The 25098-nt window shown below is 52.4% G+C and overlaps 1 protein-coding gene across 2 annotated transcripts in view; it reads left to right on the top strand.

The window, feature by feature from the left end:
* Nucleotides 1-2518: 2518 nt before the first annotated feature.
* The window catches only part of TRPV3 (transient receptor potential cation channel subfamily V member 3), a 31102-nt gene continuing 8522 nt past the window's right edge, over nt 2519-25098 (top strand). For both annotated transcript variants that reach the window (XM_088027346.1, XM_028095453.2), the window contains exons 1-10: nt 2519-2637; nt 9607-9711; nt 9852-9938; nt 10691-10845; nt 11620-11796; nt 17472-17612; nt 19357-19637; nt 21700-21876; nt 22804-22962; nt 23615-23716. In XM_088027346.1, coding sequence (XP_087883472.1) covers nt 2519-2637; nt 9607-9711; nt 9852-9938; nt 10691-10845; nt 11620-11796; nt 17472-17612; nt 19357-19637; nt 21700-21876; nt 22804-22962; nt 23615-23716 — 1503 coding nt within the window. The remainder of the gene's footprint in view (nt 2638-9606; nt 9712-9851; nt 9939-10690; nt 10846-11619; nt 11797-17471; nt 17613-19356; nt 19638-21699; nt 21877-22803; nt 22963-23614; nt 23717-25098) is intronic.

Genomic DNA, 25098 nt, shown 5'->3' with positions numbered 1-25098 from the left:
AGCCAGTTCTGCCTCTGACACATTTCAGCCTTCTCTCTGCCTATGATGGGAGCTTCCCGCCGCCTCAGCCACAGTCCCTCCGGGGGTCCTTGGGCCCAGGACATGCGGTGATCTCCGAGCACGGGCAGCCACCACCACCCAGAGCTCACCAGGTGAGTCCTCACCACACATGGCGGCCAGTGCTGCCCAAGGTCCGAGGGGACGCCAGAGCGAGGACCTAAGGCGTCCTTTAGGCCACACTGCCCTTTGCTGATAGGCCTTGGGGGAGGGGTTGGGAAGAAGCTCGGGTCTCTAGCAGGAGAAGCAAAGTGAGGCGTGAGCTCTTGGCCCAGGGAGTGTGTCAGAGCACAGGTCCTGATGGACCCAGGAAACTTCTCTGAGGTTTGGAGATCTTGGGGAGGGGGAAGGCTCAAAACCACCCAGGGGCAAAGGGGAGGCTCTTGTCTCCACCAGCAGGCCCCCAGCTGTGGTTCTACAGGGCAGGCATGTGAGGCATCCGGATGAGATGATGTAGCCCAGAGCTTGAGAGCAACAAGGCGCAGGCCCCTCACAGGGGCTGAGACAGCGGCAGCAGGGGCTCCCTGCGGGCCCCCAGGCCTGGCCTGTCTCCCAGTCAGTGTCAGGGCTTGGGAGGCACTTCCCAGGCGGAGAAGCCCAGACCCAGAGAGGGAGGGCAAGGCAGCGGGAGAGTCCCGCAGGTGAGAATTCAGCGTTTATGGGGTGACTCAGGGAGCTAATTATCACTGCTAATTATAGCTCCAGCCCAGAGTTTTCTTGACCCTCTCCTGCCCCAGCTTCCCAGGACTGCCCCAACTCATGGGCCCAGGGCAGGGAGGATGGAGCAGCCGGCTGTCATGGGTGAAAGCTCGAAGGTCCTTGGGTCCTTTCAGCTCATTTATCAGAAGGGAAAACAGAGACCCAGGGAGGGGTAAGAGACATGCCCTCCATCCCTCTCCTTCACTCTTGGTTTAGCTCAGCCTTTCAGCCCTATCTGTCCACAGACTACTGTGGGCTGAGGAAGGTGGTAAAGGCCACGCATCCTCCTCCTGTGACTGTGGATATGGTCAGGGACCTCCATGCTCATGATTCTCTCTCCATCTGTCTGGCCTCAAGGCCCCTCCTCAAAGGTCCCTGCCTCAAGGTCCCTGGACTCCAAGGCCAGAGCCCTCCCCTGGATAACTCCTCCTCTCCCAGGGCTGCTTACTTTTGGGGAGGGCAGCCATCCCATTTCCAGACCTCACTGTAGTCTGATGACAAACTTCTCCCGATACTTTTTCCAGGCAGCTTTCCTATTTGGGCCAGGATTCCCAGCGGCCCCAGCTCCACCCCGCCTAGCTGGGCTCTTCGTACAGAAATCTGTCCCCTGCCCTACCTCCATGACCCTGAGGGAGTTCTCTGAGGGCTGCTCAAGCTGAGAATGGCTCCCTGTTGATTGCAGAGTCACCTCCTGTCCATGCAGCCTTTTGCCTTGTCCATCTCATCCTATATGGCCAGCCCACCCTTCCCCATGCCAATGCCCCTACAGCACCCTTCTCCTAGCTCCATGGTCTAGTCTCCTTCATTCCCCATACAGTCTGCTATCTCTAACATGGCCGTCTCCTGTGTAACCCAGGGCCCTCCCAGGCCCCACTGCCCTTGGGACCAGCTACAACTCCTCACTGGTATTCCAGGCCCTCACAACAGGGCCCCACCTGCTTTTGGAGCCTCTCAGTGCCATTGGTCCCCATGAACTCCCAGACTCTGCAGCCACACCAGCTCCTTGCCACTTGCTAACTTTCTTGACCCCTGGTCTTTGCTCAGGCTGCCCCCTCTGCCTGGATTGTCCTTCCTCTACATAGAAACCTCTAAGGTCCCCTTAGAGGGATCCAGCCTGTACTGAACATCAGTAAACCAGGTCAGGATTAAGGGGCTGCCTCCTCTGCCCCTGGGCAGGGGTCTCAGCTGCTTCTTCTCAGGTGAGGAGGGAGTCTAATGGACAGATGGCCACAAGGCTGGTTGCACTCAGTTCTGGGTGGATGAGACAAAGATAATCAGTGTGTAAGCTTCCGAGACCACCAGGGTGGTAAGAAATCCAAAGCACCAAAGAGGCCAGAGTCTGTATTATTAGGAGCATAGTGTCTAGAACAAAGGAGGTGATAGTCCTGTTCTGTTGAGGATATCACTGAACACAAAATCTGACAGGGACATGGAAAAAGCAGAACTAATTCTTGGGAGTCCACCTGAAGATTGGTGGGTTGAGATGATGTCTTGAGAGAAGCTAAGGGCATGGTGGTCTCTGCCTGGAAGCTCTGTTGGGCTCTCCTAAGATGCACAGAGACAGAGGTGCTGGAGCAGGAGAAATTGCGGGGACAGTTTCTCTCTTCCTGGGAAGAGTTGGCAGCCAGGGAAGGTAGAGAGTGAGCTCCTCACCCCGGGGGTATGAGCAGGGACCACCTGGTGCCACATGGACGTCTGAAACCCCCGAAGCTCCTCCATGCCCACTCAACCTAAGCATCTGTGCTATGATTGTGCTCCAGCCATGAACGCCCACCCCAAGGAGATGGTGCCCCTCATGGGCAGAAGAGCTGCCATCCCCAGTGGGAACCCGGCTGTCCCGCAAGAGAAGAGGTCAGCAGAAATCACCCCCACCAAGAAGAGGTAGGACGGGCAGGCTTGGGCACTGTGTTGTGAGGGCACAGCAGGGATTTTGGTGCCCATCCTCAGGGAACCCTTGCCCAGGTGGATACGAGACTCTCAGTCTCATCTGGGGTGACCTGGTGCCCAACTAGGTATAAGTGAGGGGAGGGGGGAAATAGGACTACATACTCAGGGGGCTGAGCTGGGAAAGTCAGTATAATGGTAATAATCAGGGAGGCCTCCTTGGAGGGGTCGGAGGCAGAGAGGCAGTGATATTCAGGAAGGCTTCTGGCTGAGGCAAGGGATTGCCGGAGCCATCCTTTAGACAGGAGCCAAAAGGTGCGTGGAAATTTCAGGTAGCCTGAATCTCCAAGTGAATACTTTTTTCACGTACACCAATGGCTTTCCTGTTCACTGTGCGCCCAGCCAGGCTATTCTTTAACACCACCTGTGTAATGGGGACTCTTTACACCTTTAACACCACCTGTGTAATGGGGACACCGGCAAAGGCACCGGCTCACAGGGTGATAGTTTGTTGGGATCGTCGGCACAATGCACTGTGCGGCACGCTGCCGCCGTCCTGTACATGCTAGTGTGGATAGTGGTTTTGCTACTTGGAGCTTCATCTTCATCATTGTCATTGTTACTGTCACTCCAAAGGGCCCCTGGGAACTGAGCAGGGCTGGGATGGTTATGACTACTTCCCAGCTGGGGGTGTGGAGGAAACAAAGCAGGGAGAGTATTTCTCTAGGGTCATCCCTGGTCCCTGAGCTGCTTCCATGGCAGTCCCCCAGCCCCCCAGCAGATTTGGTGCCCTTAAGCCCAAATGCCCCTCTTCACCACAGGTTGTGTCTTCACTGGACCCAGGTGGGCCCTGGGTGTAGTTCAGCTCATTTGCCCCGCCTCCTCTGGCCCCATCCCAGTCCCTGGCTTGGGCCAGAGGTGAGATCCGTGTTTTCCCTTCTGTCTGTTGTTGTGAGTAATAATTGCTGAGGTTTTCTGTGTACCGGGGCCCAGGCCGGGGAGATGGAGACACAGAGAGAAAGAATGCCCATCCCTGCTCATAGTCTGGTAAGAAGGGTACCAAGAAGAATGTGAGAAGTGTCCCAACAACAAGGTGGGAAGGGGTCTGAGAAGGGGTGGGTCATTCTGACCCTGCAGGCTCTGCGGGCTGTCTCAGGGCACTTCCTGGATGAGGTGGTTTCGAATGGGTGATGGCAGGTGGGGAGGCAGGGAAAGGGCATCCCCAGACAGAGGCTTGGGGCAGGGACCAGGGAGGATCTGTGTAACTGAAGGGCTGGGTGGGGGGAGGAATCTTGGAGAATATGAGTCCCATTGGGGCTGGATCTTGGGGGTTGGTTAAGGAGTTGGGACAAACCTGAGGGCAGTGGGGAGCCACAGAGGGATTTTGTGTGACAAGGAGGGCATGGTGAGATTTGCATTTTGGAAAGCATACTCTGGGTGATCTATGTGGACGATGGATTGGAGGGGAGGCTGGGAGCAGGGAGATGACAGGAGGCTCTTGGGAAGCTTGAGTGACAGGTGGTGAGTTCTGAACCTGGGTGATCAGGAATGGAGAAGAAGGGATCAGGTCAGAAATTTATCAGGATGATGGGGTCTGTAGGGTCAACTATGAGAAGGCAGGGAGAAGGAGAACCGAGAGACATCCCCTTCGTTTGGTGGGAGGACCTGAATGGATGATAGGGCCATCTCTGACGTGAGCACATCAGAGGAGAAGGAGCAAGATGAGGAGAGACAAGCCAAGTTCAGGTGTGATGTTGTCTGAGAAGTGCCCGATGGAGGCTCCATCCTGGAGTGCAGGAGAGAAAACTGGGCGGACATGGAGTTCAGACAGGTATCAGTGGGGCCATGGGGGCAGCCTGGGCCTTGGGGGCGGGGCTTAATTATCTAAGTAAGGGCAGATATTCCTGAGCTAAGCCATCAAACACCACACTCTTGCCTCTTTCTCTTCCTCTGCCCTCTCACAGTCCTAGGGGAGGTTTGGACCTCAGGGAAGGATTGTGGACATGGCTTCAGGAAAATCCCAGGATCTTCCCACAGTCAAGCTGCCTTTTCTGAGCCTATCCCTTTCATGAACTTAGCCTTAGACTCAGCTCTACCTATGGCCTCACACAGCCAACACCCTGGGTGTGAGGTGTGACCTTTGTTTCATGAAGCAGTAGCACCTTCTTCCCAACGGCTCTTTGAGGGCCCTCAAGTGCCTACTTCTCCCTGAAGATTTGGGCATCTCCCTCAAAACGGAGTATAGGACTCAGCCTAGATAGAAAAAGAAAAGAAAAGAAAAAATTCAATGTAAATAAAGAAAGCCAATCTGACCAGTAAGAAAATCTGTACTAATGGTGGGATTGAAGCTACCAAGAAGTCTAGGTGAGGAGAGATTTTTGGACCTGTAGCTTTTCCTGAACCATCATGCTATTTCTTTCTTCTTTTTTTCTTTTTAAAGATGTTTTATTTATTTGACAGACAGAGACACAGCGAGAGAGGGAACACAAGCAAGGGGAGTGGGGGAGGGAGAAGCAGGCTTCCCGCGGAGCCGGGAGCCTGATGCGGGGCTCGATCGCAGGACCCTGGGATCATGACCTGAGCCAAAGGCAGGCACTTAACGGCTGAGCCACCCAGGCGCCCCCATCATGCTATTTCTCATGAGCAGCTACCACTGTGGCCTCTTTACTGGACCCTGGGCAAGGCGATGCCCTGGGGTGGAGACATGGGCTGATGAAACCTGTGGAGGGGCTGGCCTTTTGGAGATCAGAGCACTTGGGCATTTCTTGGGACAAAGTAGTTGGTCACACAGCCTCCTTCCCAGCCCTGGGGTTGCTCAGGGATAGTTCATCGTCTTCAAAGGGACAGAAATGAAGGAGAGATGGTGCAGAGCTACGTGCTCCCCTGAGTTAACGACACCCGTGAGGTGCCCTTTGGTCTGGATCAAAGGTAGGAATAAACAAACAGCATATGCTGTAGGTTAGAAGCCAGGATGTCACATGGCCAAGACATCACTATCTGTCATGGTGGCAGGGAAGATGTGGCATGTGCAGTGGTAAATAAGGCATGTGTGGGATGGGCTGTCATGGTCTGCAGCTCCCTGTCCCAGGAATCCTTGCTCACAGTCCGGGATCTTTCCAGTCTGGCTTTCACCACTCTCCTTCCCAGCCACTGAAGACTTTCTTCCTCTGACATAGTCCTTGCCTTCTGCCATAGAAGCTTTTCTCATGCTGCCCTCTCTGCTTCTGGGGATTTTCTTAAGCCACAGATCTCTGAGAATAGGGTCCCTGGAAGGGTCATCTCTTCCTTCCCTGCTTCTGACATTTCCTACACAGAGCACATTTGTGGTTGTTGAGTAAGTAGGTGGGTCAGTGCAGGAGCAGGTGAGACAATGAGAGACAGAGTCGGCGAGTTGATGAGTAAGTGTCCTGGTGGCTCAGCACAGTCCCTCCACACAAAGAAGGACACTTCATGGTGAGATGAGGATATATTTCCTCCACTCCCTCGGGTCCTTTGGCTTCCAGGCCTGGAATAGATAGATGCTGTCATGATCTGGTTTCCTAGTCCATTCTTGAGGCTCCTTTGGCCTCTGGGAGGAAACCCTGAGAAGGAGAGGAGTTAGAGGAGAGGCAAAGGACCCTTCCTCAACTTCTTGGGCAAGACTGAGAAAAAGATGAGAGCTTTGGGCAACAGAGAGCCCAATGGGAGTCACCTGAGGTTTGTGTTGGTCTGTCTGCTTATTGGCTCATTCCACCAGCCTCTACATCTGTCCACCAATCTGCCCATCCAACTACTCATTGCTCAGCCATCCATGCATCCATGCATCCATCCTTCCATGCATCCATGCATCCATCCTTCCATGTATCCATGCATCCATCTATCCATCTTATTCATCCATCCAACTCATCTGTCCATCTATCTGACCAGCCGTTTTTCCTTCCTTTCACACATTACCTATCTATGTTCTGCTCCTCTGTTAAGTCTTCTGAGTGTCAGAAGAAGCACTAGGTTCTGGAGAATTAAGGACAATTCAGGTGTAGTTCCTCCCATTGAGGATCTTACAGTTGAAGGTCAGTGTGTTGTCTGGAGCAGGGAAAGCAATGGCCTCATTGTGCTATGACCTGGTCCAATCCTTGGGGCCAATTCTGACCAATTCACTGGGACAATAGCTCTTCAAATGGATTTTTTACCATTTGTGCACCATTTAATCCTCATCTCCTAGAACAGTGCCTGGCATATGGTAGGTGCTCAATAAGTATTTGTTGAGTAGATGCACACTACCAAGGAGCCTAGACAAGTAGGGACACTTTAGGGTGGCATTTCTGGGGCACTCCAAGAATGCTGGGAGTGGTGATCAGACTGGATGACCTCTGATGCCCACTTCAGCTGCACAGTCCATTTGGGGATGATTTTAGAGCTGTCCTGGCTCCAGAGTCCAGGATCATCTGGCTCAAGCACTCTCCATCCTCAGGTCACCCAGGAGGCAGAGGCAGAGCCAGACTAGAACCCAGGTTTTAGGCTCCCACTCAGGGGTGTACTTCTGTTTTGGAAGAAGGATTTGATTTTAGGTCAGGTCAGAAGGTTCCTCTTGATGGGCAGAAGATAGGAGGGTGAGGGCCAATGTCCTGTCACCCACCCCACTTATGCCCCAGTTCTGGATTTGTTCTGAGCCTTCCAGGCTTGTCTGTGCCTAGAGGAGAGGAGAGGGAGAGGACAGGCAAGACCCAGGATTCCCTCATGCCTGCCCATCCCGGGAAGTGGCTATGTTGGGCAGTCTGCACCTGCAGCTAATCCCCAGAGCTGGTTTGGCTGGAAGAAGACCTAGGGGGTTGAGGGGAGAGCAGCGTGGGTAGTGGTGTAAACTGGGCGCCTGGAATCAAGAGTCAAGTTCTCTGGCCAACTTGGCTTCTATCCTTGGGGGGTGACCATGGATGAGTGTTGCTCCATCTTGGCCTTGGTTCCCTCATTATGGAATGGGGCCACAATCCCTCCCCTGCTAGGCTTCTTTTTTTTTTTTTTCTTTTTTATTGTTATGTTAATCACCATATATTACATCATTAGTTTTTGGTGCAGTGTTCCATGATTCATTGTTTGTTCATAACACCCAGTGCTCCATGCAGAACGTGCCCTCCTCAATACCCATCACCAGGCTAACCCATCCCCCTACCCCCCTCCCCTCTAGAACCCTCAGTTTGTTTTTCAGAGTCCATCGTCTCTCATGGTTCGTCTCCCCCTCTGACATACTCCCCTTTTCTTCCTCTCCTGTTATCTTCTTCTTTTTCTTTTTTCTTAAAATATGTTGCGTTATTTGTTTCAGAAGTACAGAACTGTGATTCAACAGTCTTGCACAATTCACAGCGCTCACCGTAGCACATACCCTCCCCAATGTCCATCACCCAGCCACCCCATCCCTCCCACCCCCAACCACTCCAGTAACACTCAGTTTCTTTCCTGAGATTAAGAATTCCTCATATCAGTGAGGTCATGTGATACATGTCTTTCTCTGATTGACTTATTTCACTCAGCATAACACCCTCCAGTTCCATCCACGTTATTGCAAATGGCAAGATCTCATTCCTTTTGATGGCTGCATAATATTCCATTGTGTATATATACCACATCTTCTTTATCCATTCATCTGTCGATGGGCATCTTGGTTCTTTCCACAGTTTGGCTATGGTGGACATTGCTGCTATAAACATTGGGGTACACGTACCCCTTCGGGTTCCTACATTTGTATCTTTGTGGTAAATACCCAGTAGTCCCTGCTAGGCTTCTGAACTTGATGTGGCTGGGACTGTGCTTTGGGAGCTCTTCTGTGGTCTTGTGAGAAAGGGAGGGGGTGTGTCGATCCTTCTGGGCGTGGGAAGGAGACAGACAGCAAAGGCACTTACAAGAGAGACCAGCTGGTCAGGAGACCACTATCCCCGGCCAGGTCACAGAGCGAGAAGGTATGCTGCAGCAGCACGGGGTGGGGGTATCGCTGCAACAGAGCCTCCTCCTGCTGCTCATCATCCAGGCCGTCATGGGAGGGCTTGTCCCTGAGTGTGTGACCGTGGGTTCTGAGAGCATGCATGTCTGTGTGTGTGGGTGTTTCTGACGGTGAGGCCAGGGCTGTGTCTGGCTGGGGAGTCGTATCTTGGGTGTGTGTCTCATCTCTGATCAGGCAGTGGGTCTGTCCCCTCCCCTGGGGCTTAGTCAGGTCACAGGCCCTGGGCCCATGTCTCTCTTCCAGCCCTGGGAGAAAGTGTGCCCTTCACGTGCCCCTCTACTGCTCCTCACACCCACTGTCCAAAGTGGTTTCCTGAGTTTTCCTTCTTGATGAGGACTCTTAGCCCTGTCTCCTGAACTTTTACATCTCCTCCCGGCTCTAGGTCTGACTATTTTCTGTGCTGACACAACAGTACAAGAGATGATCAGAGGGGGTTGAATGTGTCCTGGCAGCCAGTAAAGGCCCTTGTAGATGTCAGCATGTAGGGACTTCCTCCTGGAAGGGCTCTTCTTCAGACCCGAGGCCAGAGGGACAGTTGCAGGGCATGATGGGGAATTGTAGCTCTCGTTGTTGCCATGTCCCCCATCTCTGGTGAGTCCTCCACACCTGGAGGCAGCTGCAGACAGGAAAGTCCCCCTCAGATGCTAGGCCACCCCAGCAGAGACCCCTGGGTTCATCTCTCAGTATTTTTAATGACAAGAGTCACCCAAACCCAGCTTTGAGTCCAGGCTCTGCCACCTACTTGCCATGTGAGCTCGGGTGAGTAGCTTGACCTCAGAGCCTCCACATGCCCACCTGCACGCAGCGATGGGGCAGTACCCATCCCAGAGGGCTGCTGTGGGAGCTGAGCGAGGCCATGAGGGACAGAGCCCAGCATGGAGCTGGCCGAGAGCGAGTGTGCTGTGTGGCTGGGCACCCTCAGCAGCAGGGTGCAGGGCACGTGGGTGGACGGTCCCCGCCCCAGCTCTAATGGCCTTGCTTGGGTGTCCCCACAGTGCACACTTCTTCCTGGAGATAGAAGGGTTCGATCCCAACCCCACTGTCTCCAAGACCTCTCCCCCTGTCTTCTCCAAGCCTATGGACTCCAACATCCGGCAGTGGTGAGTACTGGCTCCCCTGACCAGCCCCCGCGCCAGCCCAGGCCTCCGCTCCAGGGCGGGTGGCGACTCACCCGGGGCCAAATGGCCAGGCGTGGTTGTCTCTCTCTTTTAAACTTGTTTTTCTCTCTCTTCCTTTCCAGCCTCTCTGGCAACTGTGATGATATGGACTCACCACAGTCTCCTCAGGACGATGTGACGGAGACCCCCTCCAATCCGAACAGTCCCAGGTCAGCCTGGCCCTTCCCTTCCCCTCACTGCGTCCACCAGGTGGGCGACAGGCACGGGCATTACTCCCCAGGAAAGAGAAAGAAGCCTCCGTTCCTTGGGGGTTGGGACAAACGTCTGGACCCCTGGCTGTGGCATGTAGGAATTTCTTCTTTGGGGAGGGGAGTATTACATTTTATAAACTATAAGTATTAGCCACTCATTATAAATCTTTCAAGGAACAGTATGCAGGAGAAGGAGAACTGTAACACAATCCCATGTAAGTAAATTAAAAATACATGCTTATAAACCATGAAACATCATGTGCATTTTGCAAGAACACATACAAACAAAAAATTTCGTATTACCATGCTTGTCTCTTTGGAGTGTGGGGGCAGGAAGAGATAGAGTTTAAAAATTCAAACATCCCAAAAGATTAAAGTGGGATTTTCCTTCCCCTAATCTCATACATTTTAAGGCAATCGCTATTAATTGTCCTTCCTAGTCATCTTTACTCTGTGTATCCAAGTACGTATTTTGAAAAAATGTGATTGCATTTGGATTGGGAGGGAAGCCTGCACGCGGCGACAGGAGTGCGGGGTGCCAGGGGCCTGGAGCGCTGATGGACAGCGCCTGGGGCGTCCGGACGGCGCGGGGGGGCGGGGGGGGGGGCTAGGCTGGAGCGGCTCTGCGCAGGCGCAGCGGCTCTGGCTGGGGAGGGGAGAGCAGGTTGGTGGTACCCGCCCGGTGAACTGGCAATACTTTGCGGCCTCAGTGCAAACCTGGCCAAGGAAGAGCAGAGGCGGAAAAAGAAGCGGCTGAAGAAGCGCATCTTTGCAGCCGTGTCGGAGGGCTGCGTGGAGGAGCTGCTGGAGCTGCTGCGGGAGCTGCAGGAGCTTTGCAGGCGGCGACGCGGCCTGGACGTGGCTGGTCAGTGGCCTGCTTCGGCAGAGAGAGCGCAGGGGTGGGGGCCCCATGTGGCTCCTGCTGTCAACCTTTCCCCACAACCACCCCTGGGGGGGGGGCGTGTGAGGAGCCCAGAATGCTGGGCTGGGGACTTTGAAGCTGACTCCGAGGGCAACGGGGAGCCATGCAAGGGCTTAGGCAGGTGAAGGTCAGGTCTGACCACTGCATGGAGGGCAGGTGTAAAACTGGAGAAGGGCGCTATTCAGGCAGCGTTGGGAGCACAGCAGAAGAGCTGCGGGAAGGTGACCTCGACAGTGGAACTGGCTGGAATCGAGGACAAGGGAAGTGAGAGAAAGAGAGGAGTCCAGGGTAGCGCCATTGGCCACCAGCTGGATGGTGGGGCCCACGCTGTCTCGGGGCCTGGGGAGTAGCTTGTTAGAGGGGGGGGATGTACGCTACTAGGAGGAGGCAGGCTGAAGGCTTCAGGGCATCAGCACTGAGGTGGACAGCAGGAAGGCATGCAGTGGGTGAGACTGCCCCCTCCAAGGTAGCAGGTGCAGAGGGCAAAGAGCAAAAGGCCTCAGATGAGGCTCTCAGGGGCCTCAGGGGAAGAGCAGTTGGAGAGGGAGGAGGAGAGTAGGTAGCAGAGGCTCCAGGAGGCCAGTGGGGGAGGCCGGAGCAGGGTCTGGAGGTCTGAGGCTGCCGCCCCCTCACCCTGGCCTCCCCTCCTCAGGGCTGGAAGGGCCAGGGGCAGCCGGGGGCCCTCCTGCGGCTCATCCTGTGTGACCCTGCCCGCAGACTTCCTCATGCACAAGCTGACGGCCTCTGACACGGGGAAGACCTGTCTGATGAAGGCCTTGTTAAACATCAACCCCAACACCAAGGAGATTGTGCGGATCCTGCTGGCTTTTGCTGAGGACAATGACATCCTGGACAGGTTCATCAATGCTGCGTACACAGAGGAGGCCTACAAAGGTATGCTGCCTGTGGAAGGTGCTGTGCAGACAGGGATTTCTGAGGGTGGGCTGGGGGCCAGGCCACACAGGGCCCCTGCTGTCACCTTGGGCCCGAAGCACTGAGCCTGCTTTCATACCACATAGCAGGCACTCCTCACTTCTGTCCTTTGTTTTGCAGAGAGTTATTTTTTTTCCCTTTAAATTTTTTGTATTCTTATGTTAATCACCATACATTACATCATTGGTTTTTGATGTAGTGTTCCATGATTCATTGTTTGCGTATAACACCCAGTGCTCCATGCAGAACGTGCCCTCTTTAATACCCATCACCAGGCTAACCCATTCCCCCACCCCCCTCCCCTCTAGAACCCTCAGTGTGTTTTTCAGAGTCCATTGTCTCTCATGGTTTGTCTCCCCCTCCGATTTGCTCCCCTTCATTCTTCCCCTCCTGCTGTCTTCTTCTTCTTTTTTTCTTCTTAACATATATTGCATTATTTGTTTCAGAGGTACAGATCTGTGATTCCACAGTCTTGCACAATTCACAGCACTCACCATAGCACATACCCTCCCCAATGTCCATCACCCAGCCACCCCATCCCTCCCACCCCACCCTCACTCCCGCAACCCTCAGTTTGTTTCCTGAGATTAAGAATTCCTCATATCAGTGAGGTCATATGATACGTGTCTTTCTCTGATTGACTTACGTCACTCAGCATAACACCCTCCAGTTCACGTCATTGCAAATGGCAAGATCTCCTTCCTTTAGATGGCTGCATAATATTCCATTGTGTATATATACCACATCTTCTTTATTCATCTGTCGATGGACATCTTGGCTCTTTCCACAGTTTGGCTATTGTGGACATTGCTGCTATAAACATCAGGGTGCACGTACCCCTTCGGATCCCTACGTTTATATCTTTGGGGTAAATACCCAGTACTGCAATTGCTGGATTGTATGGTAGCTCTATTTTCAACTTTTTGAGGAACCTCCATACTGTTTTCCAGAGGGGTTTCACCATGTTCTGCAGAGAGTTTTGAGCTAACTGCCACATGCCAGGCATTGTTTTCGGCACTGGGGTGTAGTGGTGAACAAGACAGATATAGGCCACTGCTTTAAATAAAGTAATTTTAGATGGAAAATGCTAGGAAAAGAAAATAGGAGAAGGTAATGTGATCCAAAGTGACTGGGGATAGGCAGCTTTAGAGTGTATCAGCAGGGAGGTAACCTTTGAACTGAGGCCTGCATGATGAGAAAGACTGGGAGCAGGGCAAGGGCCAGAGCCTGAGATGGGAATGAGTTTGGCCTATCAGGGCAGTGGGAAGCTGGCCAGAGATGCTGTCAGATAGCTGGGCGAGGCCAACACATGGCAGTCTTAGTGTCACCATCATTGTTATTACTTACTGCCCCATTTGGGTCTCAATTTCGTGGCTTCTCAAGTGGATTGGAGAGGGGCAGGGAGACCACATTTGGGATAGTGTTTCCCCGCCCGGCAAATCTGTTGTGAATAATCAGTAAAATGTGTCCCCACTGAGTTTTTGGACTCAGTAAACATCCTCTTGGGCTCTAACGAGGTGCAAAAATGATGGGCTCAGGAATGACTGGATGCTATCTCACTGATATGTGAGGGGGCACTAAACATTGCTCTTTGCAGGGAGTAGTCTAGCTTGGGCCCTCAACTTTTCTCATGGGGCAAAGTCCTTTTTATTTTTATTTATTTAAACTGCAGACTTTCACTAGGGTTTTTATTATATACAAGAAAAAGTAAAGGATTGTGAAAACTCAACACTGTTGACAGGAAGAGAGGGAATCCAGGGATGATGGCTACAACTGAGTGCTGAACTGCACACTGAGCTCCCTGGTAGCCAAAGCAAAGAGAGAAACCAGATGAGCTATATATAATATTCTCAACCTGTCACTAGGGAGTTGATACTAGTCCTTAGCCAGGGAGGTTTAGGCCAGTGCCTCAGGCTCGCCTGTCTTGATTCTTCTCCCTTTTCAGTCCCCTTCTGTCCCCTCCTTTCTTCTTGTCAGTATACAGGGACTTACACCCCTTTCTAGCAGCATGTTCCCCTTGAGGCCAGGGATAGAGTCTGTCTTGCCCATAGTGAATTCCCTGGGACCCTTGGGGTCTCACATAAGAGGTCTTTAATAAATGTTTTTTGAATGAGTGAATAAATGAAGGTTACTATTAAGGCTTTGCTGTCCCGACTGCAACTCCTTACTTTTCTTCTTTCTTAGCCTCCCCTTATCACTTCCTTTTTTCATGACTTTGTCTTTTGCTGGTGGGCTCGTTGGGGGCTGTGAGCACTCACTCTCTCTCTGCATTGTGGGAGAAGCCATTTATTTCTGTCTTCCCAGAAACCAACCTCCCATTCTTCCCTCTGATGGTATCTGCTGGTACCTTCCCTTCAGTGTCCTGGATGGGTGCTCCCTGCCGCTGGGGGGTTAAGGGACTACAGCACCACCAGGCGAGCATTTTTCCTCACTTTGGGCATGTTACTTTGCCTTTCTGAGTCTCAGTTCCTCCATCTGGCAGAAGCTAATTAGTATTTCCTTCCTATGCTGCTAAGAGGATCCAAAAACAACTTTTAAAATATTATCATTTTTAGCATTTTATTAAAGACCTTTAGAAATTCGCCTTTTTTAAAGCAATTTGTTCAGTTAAAAATTTATTATTAAAAATTTTAAACATACATTTGAGATTAATATAACAAATGATTTTATACCCATCATTGAGATTCAACATAACTATTTTTAATTGCATAAATAACATGAATAGAGTTTCATTGTAAAACATTTAAATAAAAAGAAAGAAAATATGGTAGCAGAAATAAAGTAGCCAATAGCAGGGTTTGAAAGGTAGGGTCAAGGAAATCTTTGAGAAAGTAGAAAAAAAAATAAAGGTATGGAAAAGAGGAGAGAGAAAAAATAGGGAAAGTAAAAGATCCACCTAGGAGGCCCAACAGAAGAAATACAGGATAGAGAAAATGGAAGGGAGTCCATGGTCAAAGGAGTAATTACAAAAATATTTTCCAGACCTGAAGGACCTACATTTCCAGATTTTAAAAAACCTACTGAGGAGCTCCTAGGTGGCTCAGTCGGTTAAGCAACTGACTCCTCCTCGGGTCTTGACTTCAGGGTCATGAGATCAAGTCCCACGCTGGGCTCTGAGCTCAGCAGGGAGTCTGCTGGAGATTCTCGGACTCTGCCCCTCCCGCTGCACACACTCTAAATAAGTAAATAAAATCTTTTTTAAAAATTTAAAAATAAATACCTTTAGAACTTAAAAAAATTCAAAGATTTTAATTAAGTTTTAAAGAAAACCCTTTGCCTGTTTTCCACTCTCCTCTCTAGAAATGATTATGTTGTGTAGACCTTGAGGACTTTCCTAGGCTTTTTACAGATATGTAATGTGCACATAGACATAGGTTTATTTATTCACATGTCTATTTAGCATTGAATAGTATTATACTATTTGCATTGTTCTACAACTTACTTTTTTTTTTTTTAAACTATATGCCTTAGACACCTTCTTATCTTAGAATATGCAAGTCTGCCTCCTTTTTACCTGCTTAGTCTGAGTATGGCTATCCTGTGGCTAATTTATATCTGGATGTTTTCCAGTTTTTCACTATGACAATTTCACAGTACACATTCTTGCCTATGAGCCTGTGCTCAGTGCACACATGTTTCAGGAAAATACTTTGAGTTGGATTTTCTGGGTTCAAGGGCTTGCACATTAAAATTTATAATGATGATTGTCAGATTTGCCTCCAAAAGGTACTAATTTATTCTCCCCAAAATACAAAGTACTCATTCCCTCACCCTTCGCTAATACTGGAAATTATCCTTTTTTGTTGTTGCTGTTGTTTTTTGCTTTGTTTTTTTTTTTTTGGTTTTTGGTTTTTGACAGTCTAGTCAGTGAAAAGTAGAAAAGTGTTAATTTGTTAGATTCTAACTTCCATTTTCTCGATTATCAGTGATTCCAAACCTGTTTCACTTTCTTTATTGGCCATGTGTATTTTCTTCTCTGTGAGGTGCTTGTTAATATTTTTTTAGTTTTCTTTTAAGTTGTTTGTCTATTGATTTGTAAGGGGTCTTAAAATACTAGGAACCTTAGAAAACCTACTGTCTCTTTATTTATGTCTCAAATATTTCCCCCAGCCTATCACTTGCCTTTTAACTTTCTTTACGATGTCTTTTGAAATACAGAAAGCTTTATTTATTTATTTTTTTGTAAGCCAACATATTGATTTTTTTCTTTGTGGTTCTTTCTGTGTTTTTGAATTTTGCTTAAGAAGTTCTTCCCTACCAAAAGTTTAGTTATAAATGAATTTTTAGGTTTTTTTTTTTTTTTTAAATGCCTACTTCTTTAATCCACCAGGACTTTATTTTTGTGTATGGCATGGTGGCAGCTCTTCGGAAAATGCTGTTTCTGGTGGGACATTCTGAGACCCCCAGCCTTCCAGTCCCTTCCATCTGGAGAGTCCACAGGCTCCATCCACTGGGTTAATGTCCCTCCAGCCCCTTCCTGATGCTTCTCCCCTGTTCTGTTCCTCACTCATGGTGGCACCATTCTCCCAGCTCCTAGGCCAGTCATCCATTCTCTCCCAACCCCCACAGGCTGTTCTGAGGACTCTTCTCCCAAGGGTCTTTGGCCCTTATCATCTCTTTCTCCAGTGGAGCGGCAGTTCCTCCCAAGTCTGGGCTCGTTCTAATGCGTCCTCCAATTTTGCATCCAGAGGGATCAGAAAATACACATGGACAAAACCCAAAACGCTGGTCCTGTCACTTGCCTGCTTCAATGCCTCGTGACTTCCCATAGCACTTAGGATAAAGTTCTAACCTCTTAACCTGGTTTATGAAGTCTTGAGCCAGCCCACCCAGCCTTGATTAACTTAAGGGGTCTCAGCTTAGGGGCCACTCTGGGAACCCTCACCTGTCCCCCTCCGGCTGTGTTAAGGGCCCCTGCTCTAGGTACCACAGCCCTTGACCTCACAGTATCACAGCACTTAAATCCCAGCGAGACTCAGAGCTTCTCCAGGAGAAGGATCAGAACTACATCCTGTGCACCGCCGTGTCTCCAGCGCCTGGCACCGGAGAGCGGAGCCGGCCGGCAGCTAGTATTCCGCTGTGGCTCGGTGGGGAGTACGGAGGCCAGAGAGGGGATGTCCCCCAGGGCCCGGCCGCCGAGCGCCCCCCTCCCGTCCCCCCGCCCCAGGGCTCGGCTGCCAAGCGCCCCGCTCCCGTCCTCCCCCAGGGCCCAGGCGGACCCCTCCTGTCCTCCCCCCCCCACCCCAGGGCCCGGGCGCCGAGCGGGCCCAGACCGTCCCCCCCCCGACCCCCGCCCTCGCCAGCGGCCGCCAAGCGCTCCGCTCCCGTCCTCCCCCAGGGTCCGGCCGCCGGTCGGCCCCCTCCCGTCCCCCCTCCAGGGCCCGGCCGCCGAGCGCGCAGCTCCCGCCCCCCCCCACCCCAGGGCCCGGCCGCTGAGCGCCCCCCTCCCGTCGCCCTCCCCCCCCCCAGGGCTCGGCCGCCGAGCTCCCCGCTCCCGTCCTCCCCCAGGGCCCGGGCGGCCCCCTCCTGTCCTCCCCCCCCACCCCAGGGCCCGGCCGCCGGGCGACCCCCTCCCGTCCCCGCTCCTAGGGCCCGGCAGCTGAGCGCCCCCCCTCCCGTCCCCACTCGGTCCGCAGGGCAGACGGCACTGAACATCGCCATCGAGCGGCGGCAGGGAGACGTCACCGCCCTGCTCATCGCTGCGGGCGCCGACGTCAACGCCCACGCCAGGGGTTTCTTCTTCAACCCCAAGTACCTGCACGAAGGCTTCTACTTCGGTGGGTGCTGCGCACGCCCGGCACGGGCTCCCCGAACACCCCCACCCCAGTCGGCCCTGGTGGGCCGGCCTGGAGCCCCCACTGCGGGTTCCTGCCCGCCCGGCGCGCGGACCCGTGGACCCGTCTGGGGCCCAGCGGGACAGAACCGGGACCCGGGAGGCCACGGGGCAGAGCCTTCGGAACGGGTGCAAGCAGGCGTCCACTGGAGCAGCCCTGGATAGGGAACAGAGACCTGGGAGAGGGAGCAGGGAAAAAGTCCAATCTTAGAGGCCAGGAGACAGGTTCTGGGAGGGGAAATGATTTGTCCGGTGTAGTAAGGAGCGCCCAACTCCGCCTCTGCCCCTGTGCCCAGTGCTTTCCAGGACTGCAAACTCGGAGTCAGAAGTAAGAGAGGCAAATTCCTTCACTGACGAGTTAGGGAGTTCCAAAGCAATCGGGGTTAGGATGCTCTGGGTGGAAAAAAGATTGTAATGCCTATTTTAGATACGGTGAAATTCACCCGTGTTCACGGACAGTTCTGTTCAGCCCCACAAATGCATCCAGTTATGTGACCACCACCATGAGGACAGGGTGTAAATAGTTCCTTCACACCAGAAACTTTCCCCACACAACTTTGTCAACCCCTTTCCCATCCCGGCTCTTGGCTGACAACGACTGACCTGTTTTCTCTTCTGGGTGGTTTTTGTTTGTTTGTTTGTTTTTTATCAGTAGGACTAGATGGGTCTGAGCAGCCATGAGGACAGGGTCTTGTCCAGTCCACTGTCCAACGTCAGACCCTGTTGGAGCCAGTGTTGGAAAATGTCTGTCTGGTGGGATGAAGAGAGGGAACAAGAGGGAGACTGGAAGGGAAAGAGTAGGAGACCTGCTGTCCAGTCCTGGTTCCATCCCAGGCTTGTTGTGTGACCACGTATGAGTCACCTGCCTTCTCTTTTCTTAACAAACATTTATTGATCACTTACTATATACACCAGGCACTGTTCTAGGTGTTTGAAATATATTAGTCAACAAAACAAAGATCTCTACCTCATGGAACTTACATTCTAGACTGGAGGAAAACCATCAATAATAAACATAATAAATAAGAACACTATGTAATATGTTAGAAAATGGAAGTGCCATGGAAAAAATAAAAAATAAGACAGGGAAAGGGGGTCGGGAGTTCCAGGTCAGGAAGGAGGTGGATTTCAATTTTAACTAGTGTGGTTAGGGTGACTCATTGAAAAGGTGATGTTTGAGCAAAGACTTGGAGGAGGTGCAGGGATGCACAATGCAGATACTGAGAAATAGCACTACAAGCAGAGGGAACAGCCTGTGCAAAGGCCCTGAGGTAGGAAAAATGCCTGGTATGTTCTAGGAAAAGGAAGAAGACCATTATGGCCAGAGAGGAGCGAGTGGGGTAAGAGAGGAGATGGCATCCGAACATGCAGGGCCTTGTGGGCTGTTGTTGGAACCCAAGCTTTTATTCTGGGGGAGGTGAAGCTTATGTGTTACTAGGACCAGTCTGACTGCTGTGCTGAGGATAGTGATGGAGGGCCAGGGTGGTAGTAGGGAGACCAGTTAGGAGGTTATGGCAGTGATCCAGCTTTAGTCTCCCTGCTCTCCCCATCCAAGGGGGAAGATGGGGAGAAGTACAGGGAAGCTTGGGGGTCAGTCGTGCTGGGGACATGGGCTTCAGTCCTAGGGCTTGGGGAACACTGGGCAGGTCTATGAGAGAACTGAGCTCCAGTGCTCCCCCCTGCCCTAGGCGAGACCCCACTGGCCCTGGCGGCATGTACCAACCAGCCCGAGATTGTGCAGCTGCTGATGGAGAATGAGCAGACAGATATCACCTCTCAGGACTCACGGGGAAACAACATCCTACACGCACTGGTGACGGTGGCTGAGGACTTCAAGACGCAGAATGACTTTGTGAAGCGCATGTACGACATGATCCTGCTGAGGAGCGGAACCTGGGAGCTGGAGACCATGCACAATAACGACGGTCTCACACCGCTGCAGCTGGCCGCCAAGATGGGCAAGGCCGAGGTGGGGCCTCAGGGGTGGGAAGGAGGGCAAGGGGGCTCTCTGCCAGCTCTTGGGCCTTTCTGGGGACCCCACAGATTACACCTTGGTCAGGGGAAGGTCAGCCTTCCGTCTGGAAGTACATTTGTGGCCTGGGGTGGGTTTTTTCTGAGTGACCGCGCAGAGATGCGGCACGTGGGAACGCCCTCTGGACTTCAGTCCCTAACACTCCATGTGTCTATGCCCTGCTCTGGAGCTCCCATCTGGGGTCGGAGTGGGGGACCTTGAAGGCCATGGTGACACAGTACCTCACAGGCTTTGTGGCTGAGGGTTCCCGTGTGGTGAGGCACCCAGGCGGAGGCTGTGTCTGACCCTCTCATGAAGACAGGAGTCCCAGAATGGCTGCTCTGGATCCAGAGCCAATGGGCTGCCTGAATCTGGAGAGACCACTGTCTGTCGTGTTGAAACTCTGAGCCAAGTCCTCAGCAGAGAGTATGGCTACTTGTGGCCCTTTGCACGCTGTGTGGAGTGGCTGAGGAACTCAGGGCTTAACCTTGGTGAAGACTCGGGCTGGGGTGGGCTCCCATCTCTCTTGGTGCCTGAAGTCACAGCTTGGTCTAAGATCAAGGTCAGGACTCAGGTGGGCCCGAGGGCAAGGCTCAGAGAAGCTTGCTCCTCAGCCTCCATGTGTCCAAGCCCTGGGAGGGGACTGAGGCTCCTGGGAGGCTGTGGAGGACTGGCTGGGTGCAGTCACAGCTGTGCCAGCCTCAGGACAGCTGACGGGGGAGGCGGGTGCCTCAAGGGCCTTGGGTCCAGTCCCAGGGTCAGGGCTGGGGCCCACAAAGGACCTTTTCATTCTCTTGTGGGGGAAGGAAGGGTTGGAGATTGGCTTTGACAGAGGAGGAATTGTGTGCCTCCCCACCGTCCCCACCGTCTCCTGCCCACCCCCGGGAACAGTTTGTGGGGGGCTTTGAGGAGAGTCAGATTAGGAGGGTTGCAAGTGGAGCTTCCTGTAAGCCGCTGGGGCATGTGTTCTGCCTGCGTGGACCATGGCCCCATGACCCTTTGATTTTCTAGAGGATGATATGCTCCCCCATGGCCAGTCCTGGGGAGGGGACTCCCCCATTCCTGGCCCTTTCTCTTCTTCATTCAGTGTTCTTTGGAAAACCTTTCTAGATGCTGCCCAGGTTGACCACTGTGCTGGGAGTGGAGGGTGCAGAGATGCTTACAACACAGAGCCTGTTCCTTGGGGCTCTTTGAGGCTGGGGCTCAGGATGGGGAGACTGGTCCTGTGTCTGGAGTTTCTCTGCCTGGACTGTGAGGACAAGGCTCCCATATGAGATGAGATGGGAACCCCACTGGGTTGTGTGAGATCAGGGCTCTGACATTGTTCTCCCCAACGGGACCCTCTTCCTGGGCCTTGGGTTGGTGCCCCAGGAAGCCCTGGCCCCAGTTTTGGAAAGCGATGAGCTGGAGAGCAGTTGCTCTCCACCTTGCCTGCACTTTGGAACCACCCACGGAGCTTTACAAAATACAGTTGTCTGGGTCCCACCTGCAGAGGTCTGGACAGAATTCGTCGGTGGTGTGGGATTGTCGAATGTTCCTCAGTGACTCTACTGTGCGTCAGAGTTTGAGGATCACCTGGAGAGTGGGTTTCTCAGGCCTCTCTGCTAGGCTGGCATCTTGTATCACCCCGTCTGGCCCACAGTGAGCCTCAACTGGAATGGTCTTGACTGAGGGTGGGACAGGGAAGCTGGGAAAACTTCTAGTTTCTTCTCCATCCAGGTCAAACAAATTATTTCTCAAAATTGGCAGTTCCCGGATGCTTCACTGAATGGGGTCCCCAACTGGTACGAGGTTTTATGAGCTGATTAGCTTTCTGCGTCCCGCCAAGGGCCCCCACACCCTTTGTCCCTTGTATTCTCAGTCTCTGGTGAATTGGGCAGAGCCCCGAGGTTCACACCCATTCCGCAGATGAAGCCCAGCCCGGGCGTCATGGTGTCAGGGCCAGAGGTGGGACTCAATCCGTCCAGGTGGAAGCATCTTCCCAGCCCAGTTCTACGGCTGTTCCTCTTTCTGTCCCCAGATCTTGAAGTATATACTCAGTCGTGAGATCAAGGAGAAGCCCCTCCGGAGCCTGTCCCGGAAGTTCACTGACTGGGCATACGGGCCTGTGTCGTCATCACTCTATGACCTCACCAATGTGGACACTACGACAGACAACTCGGTGCTGGAAATCATTGTCTACAACACCAACATTGATGTGGGTCTCTCAGGAGGGCTGGAGAAGGGCAGGGGATGAGGGGCGGGGCCTCAGGCTGCCCTTGGAAGACCCATGCCACTAGCTGGACGTGTCTATAGTCCCCCATTCCTTTGCCTCAGTGGGCAGAGTCAACACAGAAAGGGCAGGGCTAGGGCAGGTGCTGTGTTTACCTGTTCCCAGCTGACCTTGCACTATAAACCTCTGTGGTGGGTGTCTCCTGGCCCCAGAATCCTGGGCAGTGTGAGAGTGGGGATGGGATGATTGCTGTTGATCTTCTCCATCTTGTTTCTCCCTCTCTTCCCTAATGGTTCTGTAATCTACCCTTCCTCCCAGAGAAGGCACAGCTGGAGCAATCCGGGAGGCCTTCCTGGAGGAGGCAAGAGGGGGGGGAACATCAGTGAAGCTGGAGGGGAAGAGAGAGCATCAGCAGGGAGAGGTTTTCAGCTTTTGGGGGGAAGTGAGGCAGCAGACTGGAACTTAATCCTCCACATGTTACCAAGAGTCATGTTTACCAGAGCCTGCCTTGTCTGGGGTCTCCCTGAAGGCTCACGGCAGCCTGGTTGATAGGGTAGTTTGGTTGATATCAGTTTTATGGATGAGGAAACTGAGGCCCTGGGAGTGTCAGGGGTTTCCCTAAGGTTACACAGTAAAGGGGCCAAGTTGGGGCAGTCACGGCCCTTCCCCCTTGCAGCCCTTGCTCCCCACTGAGCAGCAGGTACTCCCACTGGAAACCTAGCTCCTGTGGGGTTTGGCTGCTGCCTGGGGGCACTGGGAAGGAGCCTCAGGAGCTAGAAATTACCTTCCCAGCATTTCCAGCCACACCAGTCCATGGGACAGAATGGCCCCTTCTGCCATGGGTGGGGCGGACTCAGAGTTCCCTTTGGAATGAGGGCCCTTTAAAAATGGTGGTGGTGTTCTGCCCCCCAGAACCGGCATGAGATGCTGACCCTGGAGCCCCTGCACACACTGCTGCATATGAAATGGAAGAAGTTTGCCAAGTACATGTTCTTCTTGTCCTTCTGCTTTTATTTCTTCTACAACATCACCCTGACTCTGGTCTCCTACTACCGCCCCCGGGAAGAGGAGGTACGTGGTCCCCTGGAGGGAGGCGGGTGGGGTGGTCAGAGCTCCAGGAGCTTGGAGCAGTCCCATGTGCAGGTGAGGAAACTGAGGCCCAGAATGACCAAGACATTCGCATGGTGTTCCCCGGCAGTCATCCTTCACAGCTTCTAGGGAATTGAATATGTCTCTAGTGCTTAGCTATTGTGGGGAGATCCGGAAGGTTGGGAGACGCAGGCCCTGCCCAGGCTCCACCTAAGTCTAAAGAGCTAATTGGGTGTGTCTGCTGTGAGGGCCACAGGAAATGGGGGGTCCCCCCACTCTGGGCCTCAGTTTCCCATTCATTACACAGGGCACAGAGCTTCAGCTTTGAGTGTCCTTTAAGTGTCTGGATATGAATGGGTTCTGGAATGAAAAAATGCCACGAGGTGTGAGGGGTTGTTAGCATGGATTGGATTGTTTCCCTCACCATAGAGTTCTGGGTCCCACTGTGGATGGGGACAGGGGCAGGAAGCTGCCGTTCTTTCTCTCACATTGTACAGAGCCTGGGCTTCGTGCTGGCCTCTGGCTCAACCAGAGGGTTTGGCATGTGTCTGTGCATCCTACACCCGGAGCTGCCATTACCCCTGCCTTCCTCACTCCCCATCTTGCACCCGTCCATTCCTTCCCTTCTTCCCAGGCCCTCCCACACCCGTTGGCCTTGACGCACAAGATGGGGTGGCTGCAACTGTTAGGAAGGATGTTCGTGCTCATCTGGGCCCTGTGCATCTCTGTGAAGGAGGTGAGTGGGCCACTAGGCCCTCTGGACTTGCCTGCGGGGGGCAGGCAGGGGGGCAGCAGGCCTGGCTTTGATCGGCCCTGCTCTGCCTTACCACAGGGAGCACTTCCTTTCTAAGCTTTCCATTTCTTAGTTACAAAAGGAGAATAAGTAAATCACTAGGCCTGTCCCGCCTACTTAATCTATCTGCCCCTCCATCCCTCTGTCCATCTATCAGCCATTTATATACCCTCCCAGCCACTCAGTGACACATCTTCCTGTCCCTCCATCCACACATTCAGTCACTTCTCTCATTGACCCAGCCATTCATCTGGGTTTATCAATCAATCCCTTATCGACCCATCCATCAACCAATGAATCAATAGGTATATTCTGAACACCTTCTATATGTGGAGCCCTGGGAGAGGTGAGAGGGAGGGAGGGAGTTTGTCCTCTTTAAACTCGCAGCCTTGCGGGGGGTTTCAGACAGGCACAAATGCCTGGACTCTAAAAGAGACTATGGAAAGGGCCCTGTGTAGGGTTCAGACCAGTGCCCAGAGGAAGAGAGATGACTCCTATATGGGGACAGCAGCGGGGGAAGGCTTGGAAGCAGAAATGACATTTAGTCTGTGAGGGTGGGCTTTGGCACAAGGACATTTGAAAGGAGGTCATGACAGGGTGGGCATGGGGAACAGCTTTAAAAAAGGCTCAGAGGCAGGAGAGCTAAGCCATATCATTTTTTGTCTTTTTTTTTTAGTTAAAATTTTAATTTTAATTCCAATATAGTTAACATACAGCGTTATATTCGTTTCAGGTGTACAATATAGTGATTCAGCAGTTCTGTACAGGACTCAGTGCTCACCACCGCAAGTGCCCTCCTGAATCCCCTTCACCTGTTTCCCCGACCCCCCACCCGCCTCCCCTTTGTAACACCATCAGTTGTTCTCCATAGTTAAGTGCCTGTTTCTTGCTTTGTCTCTATTTTTTCTCTTTGCTCCTTTGTTTTGTTTCTTAAATTCCACATGTAAGTGAAATCATATGGTATTTGTCTCTCTCTGGCTGACTTATTTCCCTTAGCATAATACTCTCCAACTTAACCCATGTCATTGAAAATGGCAAGATTTTATTCTTTTTCATGGCTGGGGAGTAGTATTCCATTGTATATATATCACATCTTCCTTATCCATTCATCTATCAAGGGACATTGGGGCTGCTTCCCTAGCTTGGCTGTTGTAGATAATGCCGCAGTAAACATAGGGGTGCATGTATCTCTTTGATTTAGTGTTTTTGTTGTTTGGGTAAATACCCAGTAGTGCAGTTACTGGATCGTAGGGTAGTTCTGTTTTTCACTTTCTGAGGAAGCTCCATACTGTTTTCCAGAGTGGCTGCACCAGTTTGCATTCCCA

The sequence above is a fragment of the Eumetopias jubatus genome, unplaced genomic scaffold (assembly GCF_037043125.1).
Source record: "Eumetopias jubatus isolate StellerSeaLion01/CBP00866 unplaced genomic scaffold, mEumJub1_p1.0 scaffold_10, whole genome shotgun sequence".
NCBI lineage: Eukaryota > Metazoa > Chordata > Mammalia > Carnivora > Otariidae > Eumetopias > Eumetopias jubatus.
Note: the sequence above shows the minus strand (reverse complement) of the source record. Positions and strands in the feature narration are given on the sequence as shown.